Source organism: Onychomys torridus, chromosome 11 (genome assembly GCF_903995425.1).
Source record: "Onychomys torridus chromosome 11, mOncTor1.1, whole genome shotgun sequence".
Taxonomy (NCBI): domain Eukaryota; kingdom Metazoa; phylum Chordata; class Mammalia; order Rodentia; family Cricetidae; genus Onychomys; species Onychomys torridus.
Genome location: NC_050453.1, coordinates 92,731,851 through 92,747,502, shown reverse-complemented (window position 1 = coordinate 92,747,502; position 15,652 = coordinate 92,731,851). Strand labels below are relative to the sequence as shown.

The window sequence follows — 15,652 nt, the reverse complement described above, 5'->3', positions numbered from 1 at the left end:
CATATATGCCTCTTATCTGCAGAGGCCAGAAGAGGGCATTGGATGCCATGGAGACAGATTTACAGACAGTTGTGAGCTGCCTGATGTAGGTGTTAGGAACCAGTTGTGAGCAATAAGTAGACCATCTCTCCACCCTACCCTACAGGATTTGGGCCTTTTTAAAGCCCACACTGGGTATTTGGTGAAGTTCCCAATTGGTTTCCTTATGGAGTTTTGTTAGTCCTTAAACTAGAAGTGTGGGACATGTGTGATTGTCAGTTGCAGCATCCTGTCATACTAAGCCTGTCCAGAAGCACAAGAAGCATGTGTATGTGTCATCCAATGTTGTCCCAGCCTTGGGGGTCTTTGCTCAGCCTGGATCCTGTTTCATATGGATGTGAGTGTTCTGAAGAGAGGAGTGGATGCCCTTCTGAATGTGAGGCATAATTTTAATACCTAGACACGTGAGCATAATTGAATCACTCTTAGACACATGGTTCCATGTTAAATGTTCACAGAAGGGTCTCTTTGATGTGTAATGTATGTGTGCTTAAGTGTGTGTCAAAGGACAGGTGTATTCTTCAGACTCTACCCACTTTTTGGTTTTGTTTTGTTTCGGGGGACAGGCCTTCTCAATGGCTTGAAACTTACCAAGCTGGCTTGCCAGTGAGCCTCAGTGATCCTCTTGTCTCCTCCTCCCCAGAGCTTGGACTGTAGCTGTGCATTGCATTTTAAATGATTGCAGGGGTATGAACTTGGGTGTCCATGTTTGCAAGGCAAGTGCTTTACGGAGCAAGCCATCTTCCCAGTCCCAAGGCCTCTGTTTGTATTTATTACTGGCCTTTACTCATTAAGTAGATTCGTCCATAAAAACAATTTTGAGTCTTGGCATTCAGGGCTACCAAGTGTGTGATAACCGAGGCTGCAACTCCTCCTCCCTGCTAGCTCCTGGTTCACTCATGGGACTGTTTGTTGTTTAGGGGGCTTCTGTGTGGGGTATAGGGAGGAACAGCTCTGGGGAACCTGCTCCTTATTAGGTTTATTGTGGAGATTCAACAATAGTCAAGGGTTGGTGGGATAGCCAGTTGGTAGAGTGCTTATTGTGGAAGCATGAAGACTTGGGTTAGGAGCCTTGGCACCACGGTCAGGCAGGCATGCAGTTGCATGTCTGCAATCCCAGCAATGGCAAGGGGGAGAAAAGCTATACTTGGCTGTCACTTGGCTAATGTAGCTGAATTGGTGAGCTCGTGTCTGAGTTTGCTTTCTGTTGCTATGATAAAACACTCTGATCAAAGTTACTCTGTTTAAGGTTTATCTGGTTCACACTTCCAAGTCACTTCCATCCTGCAGGGAAGTCAAGGCAGGCACTCAAGTAGGAACCTGTAGGCAGAAATCACAGCCCTTGCTGGCTTAACCACAGGCCTTTCTAATTTGTAGTTTCTTATCAAACCCAGGATCCCCTGTCCAGGGATGGATGTTGACCACAGTGGACCTGGCCCTCCCACTCAATATATAATCAACTATGGGCTTATGTGAGCAATTTCTCAATTGATTGGGAGTCTAGATGATTCTAGACCGTGTCAAGTTGAAGCTAACTCGGATGAACCAGGTTCAGGGAGAGACCCTGTCTCAAAAATATGGAGAGTGCTACAGGAAGACACACAACACTGGCCTCTGACTTTCACACACATGTGCATCAGTATCCAAATGCATATAGGCATAGACATGAACATATAAATGCACCATGCACACATGAAATAAAACAATAAAATAAAATAAGCTAATCTCTATGCTCAAAACATATTAGGTGTGAAAATATTATGTGTCCTAACAGATTATGTCAGCTGGTCTTATATAGATGGAGTCTATTTTAGTATGTATGCTATTCTCTGAAAAAAATCCACGCTGTCCTGTTTCCAATGTGTGGCATCCATCGATTCTCATTTCCATTTTTGAGCTTGAAATGGAAATCGGCAGAAAGAGAGAGTTCTGCACTTCCCCATGAGTCGTCCTGGTTCATACCCAGAGTCTATCACAGCCTGTATTCAAGCTGTCTCACAGCACCGTGGCATAGAAAGCTGAAGGAGAGATTTACATGTGAGAGGAGACACATGTTCTTTGCCTTATTTAATGTTTGATTATAATTCTATAGACAAGACTTTTACACTTGCTTAAGATTTTAGTCACTGTAAACCTTAAGTCAGAAGACCTGAGTAAAAGTTGCTAGTTAAATCCTCTAGACCAGCTATGAGCCCAGTTTATTATTCCCTGACACACAGGAGCAAAAATTGCATTCCTAGGAGCTTGGAGGATATGTCTTAGGGTTTCTACTGCTGTGAAGAGACCCCATGACCATGGCAATTCTTATAAAGGAAAAGACTTAACTGGGACTGGTTTTTAGTTCCAGAGGTTTAGTCCACTATCATGGCAGGACATGACAGTGCTCAGACAGACATGGTGCAGGAGAAGGAGCTGAGACTTTCACATCTTGATGCACAGGTGGCAGAAGCAAACAGTGTGTCACTGAGCATAGTTTGAACAAAGGAAAGGGCAAAGCCCTCCTCCACAGTGATGTGCATGTCCTCTAACAATGCCACACCTCTTAATAGCATCAATCTCCATAGGGCCATTTTTTTCAAACCACTACAGGATAGTCCAGTGGGTAAATGATACCTGACGCCAAGCCTGAGGGCCTTAGTGCAATATCTATGTTATATATGATGGAAGGATACACAAGCTGACCTCTGCCCTACAAATGTGTTGCAAGAATCTTAAAAGTTCTTATTAATAAAAACAAACCTGGAGCCAGGTATTGGAGTGAACACTGAAAGATCAGAGAAGCAGAACAAGCCACAGCTACCTCACCTCACCAATTCCTCAGCTGATCCTGTTTCTTCAGACTGGAAGCCTCTGTGTTCTCATCTAAATAGGTCTCAGCTGAACTGCTGCTCAAAAGCCTAAAAGCTTAACCATCTCTAGTTCCTAGTTTTCACACCTTATATACCTTTTTGCTTTCTGCCATCACTTCCTGGGATTAAAGGCGTGAGTCACCATTCCTGGCTGTTTCCAGTGTGACTTTGAACTCAGAGATCTGGATGGATCTCTGCCTCCAGAAGGCTAGGATTAAAGGTGTGAGTGACACCATTTTCTGGTCTCTATGTCTGTCTAGTGGCTGTTCTGTTCTCTGACCCCAGATAAATTTACTAGGGTGCATGATGTATTGGGGAACATGATATCACCACACAAATGGGCACCATGGGATACATACACACACACCACATGAACACACATGCATACATGTACACATTATAACACAGCGAGTTATTTTTTTCAAATGAAATACAATTGTTGATTTCCACAAAAATCCGGAGAGACACTGGAGAGGAGAGGGTGAAGCGTGATGTACAGCTAAGGTGGAAACAGATGATAAGTGAGATAAGAGTGACCATTAGTGCTTGGGAGCAAAGAATTCTGGGGCTGGATACTCATTGTCTGAACTGGAATCCCCTGTTTCGTCAATCGTGGGTCGTAAGAGGTTGGATAGGCTGCCTGACTCCTAGTGCTGTGAGTACAGGTGGGAGAACCTCCTCTAACCTAACCTTGGAAGCAGATCTGAGTACTGAGCTAGGTCTCTGTTTTCGCACTAACGTCTAGTTGCACCACATTCTCTGAAAAAAACAAAACCTGAAGTTAGCAGTCTAGCGGAGGGGCTCAGATATTGGTGAATAGGTAGCTAGCCAATATGCACAAAGCCCTGGTTAGATTCCCTACACTACACCTGTGAGGCCAGCACTCAGGAGGTGTAAGCAAGAGAATCGGGAGTTCAAGGTCATCCTCAGCTACATAAGGACTTTGAGGCCAGCTTGGGCTACTTGGGGCCTGTTCTAATATACATGTATATCCATATGTACACACACACACACACATAGATATATCTATATATCTATAAATAGATGGATAGCTGGATAGATAGATACAATGTCAGCAGTCCAGTATGCAGTGGGTGAGGCTTGTAGGTTGTTAGAAATGAAATAAGACATAGTCTTACAATCATCCCTGGTTTTATGTATGGAAAAGTATGGCTGAACTCTGAATATTGCACATATTTATGGTGAGATCATTTTTTTTCATTTCCAATTTAAAAGATAAGTCATCAGGTAAAGGTACCTACTTTCAAGGCTAACAGCCTGAGTTAAGCCTTGGAACCCACATGATAGAAAAAAATCCCAAAAACTGTCTTCCAGCCTTCTTCTGCACACCTGGGCACACATGTGTTCAAAGATGGACAGACAAACACACAGAGAGAGTAAATAAATAAAAAATAATAGATAAATACAGGATTTTAAGCTTTCTTGAAATGGAATTTTTTTTCAAATGATAGTCCTCATATTCAGAAATCAGAGTCATCAGCTGTGACTATGGACAACACTGCCTCAGTTGGCATTTTGACTTCAACTTCCATGTATTTGTGTTCATGTTCACTGAATTTTGACAAAATTCAGAAATAGTAATGGGCAAGCACATAGTTTGTCTTAGAAAGACTACACATTTCTTGGTTACCCTCATAATTTTCCAAAATACATTATTGCTTGGCTAATAAATAAAATGTTTGCTGTGACAACCATAGAAACCCTGAGAGTCTATCTATTAGCTGTGATATGTGTGTGTGTGTGTGTGTGGGGGGGTCTTCAATACCAAAGAAAGAGGTCTAGGCAATTATTTGCCAGGGAGTGGTCCTTCATGCTAAGTACTTAAGCTGCAACTGGAAGATTCAGAATGTGCTTAACTTCACCTGTTAATGAATGCTCACAGCGTCTGTTCCATTCTGGTTCACTTTCAGGAGGGTTAAGAAAGTGAGATTTTTTTTTCCCCCTTCCTTATTCTGATTAAAAGGAAAATATTATTTTCTTCAGACATGTTTGTTAAATATTTGGCTGTAGTTGGAGTTTTCTCCAGTCCTGCCTAGCCCACAGTAGGGACAAATCCTCTTACCTGCCAGTCCCCAACAGAGTAAAAACACAGAGACTTATATTGCTTACAAACTGTATGGCTGCAGCAGGCTTCTTGTTATCTAGTTTTTATATCTTAAATTAACCAATTTCTATTAATCTATACTTTGCCACATGGCTCATGTCTTACCAGTGTCTTCCATGTTGGTACTCATGGCTGCAGCTGGCAGTATCTCCCTCTCTCTGCCTTCCTGTTCTCTCAATTCTCCTCTGCCTAGGTACTGGCCAGTCAGTGTTTTATTTATCAATCAATCATTCACAGCACCCGGTAATTTTAGTTTGGGCTTTGGTTTATTTAATTGATTGTTTTTTACAAAGGTATATACTTACTGCTACATTTTATTTTTCTTTATGTGAATGTCCTTGAATTTGTGTATGTGTGTCTGCACGTGTGTGGGGAGATACATGTTCATATATACAGGTGTACAAATTGAGGACCAAGGCTCTGTAACCTGGATATCCTGTTCAGTTGCTCTCTACCTTTTACATGGATGAAATATCTCCCACCTAAACCAGGTGCTCACTGACCCTGCTAGGCTAGCATGCCTGTTTGCTTGGGGAGCCCCTTGTCTCCACTTCCTGTGCACTGAGATTACAATTAACCCAGCACACCTGCCTAAGATTTACATGAGTACTGGCACCCAAACTCCTGTCTTGCACTTCGAGCACATTACCTGTTGAGCCATCACCATAGTCCTATTTTCTTCTGTTTTAACATAATATCTTACATGTAAATATTTATAAAAAGGAAAAGATCTAAAGCATGATCAAGCAGTTCAGTTGGGGACTATTAGCAATGAAAAGAAAATTATGAAGGCTTGACGATTTTCATTGCAATCTAGTAAATATCACTCAAAAGAGCCAACGTCTTACATTATTCTACCCACTCTTAAATTTCTGTGTGTCATTTTACACTTTTAAAAAATAATTTATCATTATTATTATTATTATTATTATTATTATTAGTTTTAATTTTATATATCAGCCATGGGTTCCCCTGTCCTCCCCCTTCCCGCCCCTACCCCCACCTTCCCCCCAGCCCCTCCCCTCCATTCCCACGTCCTCCAGGACCAAGACACCTCTGGGAATTCATTTAAACCTGGTGGATTCAGTCCAGGCAGGTCCTGTCCCCTCCTTCCAGGCTGAGCATGTGTCCCTGGGTAAGCCCAAGGTTCCAAACAGCCAGCTCATGCACTAAGGACAGGTCCTGGTCCCACAGCCTGGGTGCCTCCCAAACAGATCAAGCTATTCAATTGTCTCACTTATCATTTTATACTTTTAATATTTTCCCATGTATAATTTATAATAAGTTTATCCAATAGATATACTTAAAGGAAATGCTACATGCAAAATACACAAGCATACAAATCAATCTTTCTTTAACTACTCAGAAACTATGGTTCCAGCAAAATCTAGACCTTGTTCACAGTATCTGTCATGAGAAAGTGAGAACAAGTGGCAGAGGGGAGCTGGAAAACCACTTACAGCTTATTTTTGAGAAATTGGTCTTGTCGTTATAGTTGTAATAATATGGAAAGCTAAAGAATGCAGCTACCCCATGCCCCCCCTCAACACGTGTAGCACTCTCACTACAGAAAGGGGGGAAGTATCAGTGTACTATACTACCCGTCTTGTTGATGTCATACCCAGTACTCAGAACATATTCCAAAGTAGATGGCAATCACATGCCTTTCTCCTTCCCTGCTTTGAATCTTATTATTAATAATAAGAAGCAATTAAATAATAAATAAAAAGAAGCTTATTAAGGAAGAATATTAGAATGTATCTGATACTGGAAACCTCAAACCCTACATATGTCTTTTTTTTTTTTTGGTTTTTTGAGACAGGGTTTCTCTGTGTAGCTTTGCGCCTTTCCTGGAACTCACTCTGTAGTCCAGGCTGGCCTCGAACTCACAGAGATCTGCCTGGCTCTGCTGGGATTAAAGGCGTACACCACCACCGCCCGGCCATACATATGTCTTAAGATCAGGAGGGCTTCTGCCTTACTTCCCCCAGCTCCCAGATCTGCATAGTCACATACAGTGAGGCACTGTGCAGTGGGGACCAGGATACAGAAAGTCCCTGAGCTGCCAAGCCGTGATGTGAGTGAATGCTCTTCCACTTGGTGGGAGATAAAAAAGAGCATCACGGGAACAGCGTGTAAGTTGAAGGAAAAGGTGAATCTATTACTTATTCTCCTAAGCTCAGTAGCCTTCTCACCGCATGTTCTGAGCAAAATGGCTGGTTTTCACCACGTAACTGTCCATCTTATAGGACACTCTTTGATGCCCTTCACCCCAGTTTCCAGAGGATTTAAGAATTCAGCAGTCAGTAAAGGTTCATATTGATTTATTTTTTCCTACTTGAGATGGAGACAGAAAGTTAAGCCACGAGTCTTCCAATTCCATGAGAATGAATATTTATTATCTACAAAGTTTATAATTTGTGAATAGTCTAAGAGCCAAGCAGCTGTTGAAAAGTCCATGTGTGTCTTGGTGCAGCAGGCTACATATGAAATGTGCAGTGTGCTTCCTCATGTCCTGAGAGTGTGCATGCACCATTCCCTCCTCTGTTCCCTATGATAAGTGAGAGAACAGTGACTGTTAGTGCTTCCTCGTGTCCTGAGAGTGTGCATTCACCATTCCCTCCTCTGTTCCCTATGATAAGTGAGAGAACAGTGACTGTTAGTGCTTCCTCGTGTCCTGAGAGTGTGCATTCACCATTCCCTCCTCTGTTCCCTATGATAAGTGAGAGAAGTGACTGTTAGTGCTTCCCACCCTTTCCAGGCATGGTCTGCTGGCCGCAGCTTCCAGCTTCCCTGTCTGTGTACTGAAAGGCCTTTCTGAACACCTCCTAAGACAGCTGCCCCCGGTACCACCATTGTAACTTCCGTCTTCCTCTTGTGGGGGTTCCTCGCAAGCTTTCATAGGATTTTCCTTTCCCTTTCACCCAGCATTCTCCTCATGAAGAATAAAGGTTAAATGAACACATGATGCCCATGAACGGGCCAATTAATGTCTTCTTTCACCTTTGTTCCCATAATGAGATACGGGTGAATTCCCTGGTGGATTCATAATACAAATTCAGACAGAGAGAAGAAAGAAGTGAAAGAGGAGGGAATGGAAAGAGACTCTGTAAACACCGCACTTGCAGGGAACCTGGACCCTTGGGTTACAGGATGGAAATTTGGCTCTGAAAGTACTGGGAGATAGGTTCAGAGGCAGGGAACAATGGTGCCTTAGTGGAACCTAGTTTCATTGATCTTTGACATACGAAACAGTGACTTTCTTAGGCATTATTACCAGTCTCTTTTTCATCCTATTCCAGGAACTGGTGGTTGGTCCCCAGCAGATTCCAATGCCCAACAGTGGCTCCAGATGGACCTGGGCAACAGAGTGGAGATCACGGCAGTGGCCACGCAGGGAAGATACGGGAGCTCTGACTGGGTGACAAGCTACGGCCTGATGTTCAGCGACACAGGGCACAACTGGGAGCAGTACAAGCAAGAAGACAGCATCTGGGTAGGAAATTCTTTGTCTTCCAGTGAATAACAGATGTGCTAATGCTAGCCAGTGAGTGTTTCTGGCGTCTTGCTGTCCCCAGACTGGGGGGGTGGGGGAGGGGGCTTAATCACTGTCCTGCACCCATTGAGAAAATAATGAAATCACTTCTAGACCCTGGTGCCAGTGTAACTCTCTCCCCAGGAAAATCAGAGTGTCATCTGGAGAGAGTTCAGTGTGCTCCTCCCTTTCTTACGTCTTGATGTATTTTTTATAGAATCTGTTATGTCATCTGTAAAAACAGAGAACCACACTGACAAAACCTGTCAGTGAGACTGTGCTGTTGGCTCTTGTTTTCTTTCCTTTGTGATGCTGTGGTAAAATTCTACCAATGGCAGCAAGGGAAGTAGAAAAGGGCTGATTTTCGCTTAGGATTCAAGGTTACTATCCATCATGGCAGCAGGAGGGTGAGGGGCCTGGTCACGTGGCATCCATAGTCAGAAGGAACAATCAATGTTTTGCTAGTGCTCAGCTCACTTTCTCCACTGTTACACAGTCCAGGATCCTAGCCAGAGGATGCTGCCACCCACAGTGGAAAGATATTCCCATGTACATTAGAACCATCACAATAGTTTCCTACAGACATGCTCACAGGCTCGTCTCTCAACTGACACTAGATTCTGTCAAATTGACAATTACCATCATATTGGTTGAGGATATATATCTGCTTATCTGTTTAAGTATATATCAGACATTTTACATAACTTGCCTAAATAACTGAACAGTGTCACTTGTCGAAGCGTGGGATTTGTCCTGGGGAATCTGTGCTCTTGTCTGACTGTGTTGACCAGCCATCATTCAAGGCTGTAAAAACATTCAAATATAGAAAACATGGCAAAGTTTAGACTTACACTGGCACTGTGAGTAATGACCAGTTTGGGAGTAATGCACCTGCTCTGAGGTATAAAACAGCTTCTTCCCTGCTGCAGCCCCGGCATCTGACCTTTGACATGTGACCTTCGTGTAAGCCAACGGTGGTCAGGAAACTGTAAGGAAAAGAAAGCAGGGGCGGGAGTGAGCACAGGGTTGCTCTACCTGGAGCTGTCTCAAGAGGACAGATTTTGGGTTTAGGAAGACAGCTCAGCAGGCACTGTGCTCACCATCGAAGGGTGGGGATGGAGTCCAGATCCCCAGAACCCACAGAAAAGCCAAGTAGATATGATGGCATCCTTAGAGTCTCCCAAAACATGCTGGCTAGCCAGACTCACCAGAAAGACAATAGACACTGCCAAAGTAGATAAAGAGTGACAGAGAAACATACCCGGAGTCAACCTCAGGCCTCTGCACACAGGTGTACACATGTGTAAACATATATGCATGCATAAACATATATGTAGATATCAAAAAAAGGAAACTTCATGCTTTGAACAAAATATCATAAACAATTGCTGCTTTTGGTTTAGGAGAAAAACACCACCAATTTTTTTCTAAAAGAACGTGAAATGGGAAGACATGGTGCTGGTTCTCATCCTCTTTTCCCCACAGAACCTTTGTCTGCAGCCCTGACTTCATCACTCTATCTTTCAGTGTTAACCCAACCTTGCAAAAAGAATGTGTGTTAGCTGCCTTGATGCTTGCTGCCTATCCACCACCTGGGTCTCTAATTGAGACTAGGGGTAAAGTAAGCATTCAGATCTCTTACTAAATGGAATATTGAATATTATTGTTGTTATCTTTACTTGGGTCACTTATGATATCAGTTGCAATATTCTCACAGAGCATGGCTTTTCATTTTGAAAAGACTCTTTGGAGGATCTTCTATTTTTTCTCAATATTGAAGTCCACATCAATTTTTACAGATTTGTGCTTGGTTTGCGGTTCAGTTTGGAGTAAGAAATAAGCAGTCCTTCTGCCCGGGGAACCATTTGAAACTTTTATGTTGACTTTAGAGGGGAAAATAGATGTGGGATTATTTATTTTCCCTGGGGTTTTCAATCAGAACTGGTTGTTTTCAGATGGAGTTGCAGTTTTGAGTCATTTTGTTTCTGTCTTTAAAAAAAAAGATCCAAGTTTCATTTTCTTCAGATCCTAGCGGCCTTCTCTCAGCCTCCCTGGGCCTCAGGTTGCATTTCAAGGTTGGTGTCTCTGTGTTTGGGAACAGCTGGCAAAGGGTTCTTAACCTTGCTTGGAGTGTTGGTTCACTTGAGTTCCAAGTGTTTTTAATTTCTTTCAAGGCAGGCATCTCTCTCTTCTGCTTCCATGGGGAATTAAGACTTGACACAGTGGAATAAATTTGGTGTTTAATAAAAGCATCTGGAATCACCATGGTTCTTAGAGCTGCAGTGTGGAGGGACAAGATGGTTGCCACAATATCCCATCATCCTCAACACCCAACACTATCCAGGCACCATTACACCACTAGTCAAAATTAAGTTTTATTTCTAAATATACTTGATTGCAAAATTATGGTCTGTTTCTCCTTTCTTACTTTTTTTTTTTTTAATTTTCACAGTTGTTTTTTTTCCCTTTTCTCACTTGAAATGTGAACCTTGTCAGACTTACTCTGGAAGAACAATATTAAACCCCACTGTTTTATTCACACACTGCTAAATATAAAAGTAAGAAATCATCAACTATACCTAACTCTGCCTGTGTGTTGCAAATAGTGTCTAAACTCTGAAATGGTCTAAGAAAGTCTGTCAAACGGGTATTTTACAAGCATTTCACAAAATAAGTGAGGTCTCCTTTTTGGCTAATATTGGAACTTGCATCAAAACCTGCTATGGTTAAGCAGATTGCCTTGGGCAGGAGAATGGCATAGTGAGTGGAATGTTGGCCGCACAGCTGGGAGGATCTGAGTTCCATTCCCCAGTTATATAGAGGAAAAGAGAGAACGGACATGGTGGCACACACTTCTAACCCTAGTTCTGGGGAGTCAGAGATCCGTGATCTCTTGGGCTTACTGGCCAGCCAGTCTACCCAAATTTGTGAGTTCCAGGGTTAGTTTAAAAAAAAAAAACCTGACTCAAAAAATAAGGTGTAAGGAGACTAAGGAAAATATGTGATACTGATCTCTCAACATACAAGCATAAATCACACATGTACAGATACAATAGATTGTCTTAGTTTTTCCTTCTGAATTTTTTAAAATTTTACTTCAGGGATAAGGTCAGAGATTCAGGGAATGAAATGGAAAAAAGAGGTTTTTGTTCTGCTTTGTTTTGTTTTTAATACAGCCCTCTGAATGGTCCATTTAACTTTCCATATAACCCCCTTATGAAAGCCCATCGATATAAAGTTTCACCTTCAAGGATGCTGCCTGAGAGCATCTTTTAAGGATTTCTTTCTTTTTTGTATGTGTATAGCACATATGAATATCTGTGCATGCCTACGGACATGAATGTGGACTCACATGTATGTTCAAATTTTGCTTACATTCCTGTGTGTACATGTGTACTATTATGTATAGAGTCACTTGGATGTGTTGAGAACATCTTCATTGATCATTCTCTCATACACTAAGGTAGGATCCCTCACTGAACTCAGAGTTCATCTTTAAACCTTGACTAACTAGCCAGCTTGATCTAAGGAGATCCTATCTCCACCTCTTCAGCACTGGGATCACAGACAGAAGGCCACACCCACTCAGTTTTTTAAGTAAATTCCTGAGATTCAAACTCTGATCTTTATGCTTGTACAGGAAGCAGGGTCCATGCTGAGTCATCTTTTCAGCGCCCTGATTTTTTTTTTTCTGTGTGAGTGGGGGTGGGGTAGAGTAGGGGAGGTGGGGGGCTTGGAACTTATGGCCTGAGGCATACCTGAGGAGGTAAGTTCCCTCCTAACAGTTACAGCCTGAGGCTCATTTGGTTGTTTGCAGAGGTTTGAAGTTTGGTGTGCTTCTGTTTGTAATGGTTTTTAGAGTAGGTGTACCAAACAACACAGACAGTACACAGTGTGGGACATCAATTTACTAGCACCCAAGAGATTTCCTTTACTTCATTTACTTCACGTTCACTTCAGGGTAAGAACCTTTAAAAGACACCTTTGCTATAGACAGGAAATAATCTCCATGCACTAGAAATTCAATTTGTAGAGTTTCTGATCTGGCCCTGAGTGGAACATTCGTGAATGAGGCCACTGAGCAGCCACTTAGCAATGCCTCATGATTTATTAACAAGCTGAACTCCTGACCACTAAATAATCAGGCGTGAAGGTGTTTCAGGGACAGACTTGCAACAATTTTTTGAATCCTAGTGGGTCTGAAGTCTCTCTAGTTTGTGGTGTAGACATATCAGAGGAATGCAGAGATTAAAATTCTAACTCTGAGCAGCAGCCTGAGCCAGCGTGATTTTACACTGTGTGTGTGTTGGTGGGGTGTGTGTATAAGCTAAATGGCTAGCTGCACAAGTCTGTTACCTTCCATGCTGTGCATTCCAGGGATAGACCCCAGGTCATCAGACTAGGAGAAAGAACCTTTACCTGCTGAGACATCTCCCAAGCTCAGCATTTAGGTCTTTACTGGGGTACCGGTAAATAGGTAAAAAAAAGGACTTGACTTTGCAGCCTGCTTTCACACATGCATCAAAAAGGTATAAAACCTGTTTCTGGGATCCAACCCATGTCTCTCCTACTTGGAGACTTCCAAGTCACCTAGAATGTTTGATGACACTGTCACCCCTTCTTCCTTGTATTCACAAAGAAAACACAAAAACAAGAAACAGAGTCAGCTGGTATGGATCCTGGTATTTAAAATTCCCCTCTTCCCAATCACTTGCTTTCTCTTTCAAATCCTGTTCCCACATTACCATTGGCCTGTACTCTTTGTGATAATTTGCTTCATTTGTCTTTTGCAAATACACTCCAAGAAGCAATTTTCAGGTGCAAACTTCACCTAGAAACATTTGCTGCTGGCAGCTTCTTCTCTTTGGATCATAAACAGTTGATTCTATTTAGCTGACCTGTCTACTCACATCTTCCTGAACTCCATCCAGTCCGTTTTCTATGAAGGGACACTCTGGATGTGATGCAGGTCAGTTTTTCCAAGATGGTAGAGCTTTCACCATCCTTTATGTGATAACATGGAGACTCTCTTCTGAAGTGTGTGGAGACCATGGACAAGGTCCCTGAGGAAAAGCAGAAACTTGAAGAGGCATGTCTGTGAAGAAAAAAAGAAAGACTGCAAGGCAGTGCCCATGCAGCTGATGATCTTAACTCAGAAGACAACTTCCCATAGTTCACAGTAACTTCCTTGGGGTATCTGACCCAGAACAACATGCACTTCTATGCATCAGATATTCTTCAGCCAGAACTCCATGCAACTGGGCACTCTGCTAAGAATATGAGCACATCATTTTACCTTTTCCTTTAGTTGTTTATTTTATTTCATGTGCATGGGTGTTTTCCCTGCATGTACATCTGTATGAGGGTGTCAGATCCCCTGAAACTAGTTATAGACAGTTGTGGGCTGCTTTGTGGATGCTGGGAATTGAACCTGGATCCTCTGGAATAGCAGTCAGGGCTCTTAACCGCTGAGGCATCTCTTCAGCTCTCCATTTTACCTTCTATTGAAGCCTATTGGTTGCTTCAATTTACAGAAGAAATTGAAATTTTAAAATGTCGAGGGTGCTTGGCTACATCACATGTAGCCAATAAAGTGACAGAGCCAGAACTCAGTTCTGCCTATTCGTGATGTCTAAACACATAAGCCAATGGGTAACACAGTAGCGTAAACACATTGTCAGTCAAGAACTAATGATAACAGAGATGAAGCAGTTTCCATCAAGATTTCAGAACACAATGCTCAACTAAATAAAAATGGAAACTCAAGCCTCCTTGGAACAATCCAGTATGGAGTGTTTTGTGGGAAGACTTGGTGAACACGGAGATGCTTGATCTGCCCCCACTCTGCTTCCTGACTGAAGCTGCAATGTGGAGAATGGACTTCCATTCCTGCAGCCATGTACCCATGAGGAACTAACTATATTCCCTCAAACTGTAAACCAGAGTAAACTATTCTCCCTTAAGTTGCTTCCTGTCAGCTATTTTGTAACAACAACGAGAGAATCAGCAAACACACTGGCCTTTCCTTGTCCTCCCATGTCTTGCAGTTTCTTCAGATTCATTTTGCATTTCAGTTTATGAAAACCATACTGCCTTTCACCAAACACATGAGCCATTACATACTTGACAGTCGGATCCTTCAGCCTGTGGTGTGATGCTCTGTGATTTCCGCAGCTTTCTGGAGTCTTTTGCACATAAAATGCTTGAGATGGTTACCCAGCACTTTCCTTACCTGAGGTCAATTGAAACAATGGATTGTGCATTTCAGTCATCAGTTCCCCAATTTCATCCTTGAGCAGCTCCCAAATTTTCTGGGAGATGCTTTCCTATCTTCTTGATTTAGACACATTTATTCTGCCAATTTTGCCTAGCATGTCCTGAGTATTGATCACTGTTTGATATACTATTTTAAGCCTACCAATTTCAGAAAACAATTTGAGAGAAAAAAGCTCATTACGATCAACATATATCTTTTAAACTCTCGTTATAAGCCTAGCACCAGGCTAGATACATGAACAGAGACTTAAAGATGCAGTTTCTTCCTCTCTGGGATGCCCAGAACCATTAAGAAAGTAAAACATGGTTCTTCTGTAACATGACCTACCTCCTTATCTGAGTGTATGTATATGTGTGTATCAGAGACTAAAACATAGTTCCTCTGTAACAAAGCCCCATTCCTATTTGAGTGTGTGTTTGTGTGCTACACACATCTGTGCATTCAGGAAATAAAAGCCGGTGTGAGTTCTGTTCTGTCACTTTCTGACTTAGTCCCTTGGGACAGGTCCTCTCAGTGAAACTGGAGCTAGGCTGGCAGCCATCAAGCCCCAGTGATCCTCTGTCTCTGTCTCCAACAGCCCTGGGGCTACAGGTAGACACAGTGTCAAATCCAGAACGTTTTTGGGGGGTGGTGGTGGGTGTTATTTTATTTTTGAGTGCAAGGGATTCATTTTTAGAACTTCATGCTTATTTAGGAAGTATTCTTACCCACTGTATCATTGACACAATCCTTGCTTTAATACCTGTAAAATAAAGTAATAAGACTACATAGCATTTCCATCAAAGACATTTGCCAGGATTTTTGTGGCCTAGAACTCACAGTGTAGG

At 42.4% G+C, this 15,652-nt stretch overlaps 1 protein-coding gene across 3 annotated transcripts in view; it reads left to right on the top strand.

Annotated features, from left to right (window-relative positions):
- Positions 1-15,652, top strand: part of LOC118592981 (contactin-associated protein like 5-1-like) — a 934,683-nt gene that overhangs the window by 203,749 nt on the left and 715,282 nt on the right. For all 3 annotated transcript variants that reach the window (XM_036202117.1, XM_036202118.1, XM_036202119.1), the window contains exon 3: positions 8,316-8,509. In XM_036202117.1, the coding sequence (XP_036058010.1) occupies positions 8,316-8,509 (194 nt within the window). The remainder of the gene's footprint in view (positions 1-8,315; positions 8,510-15,652) is intronic.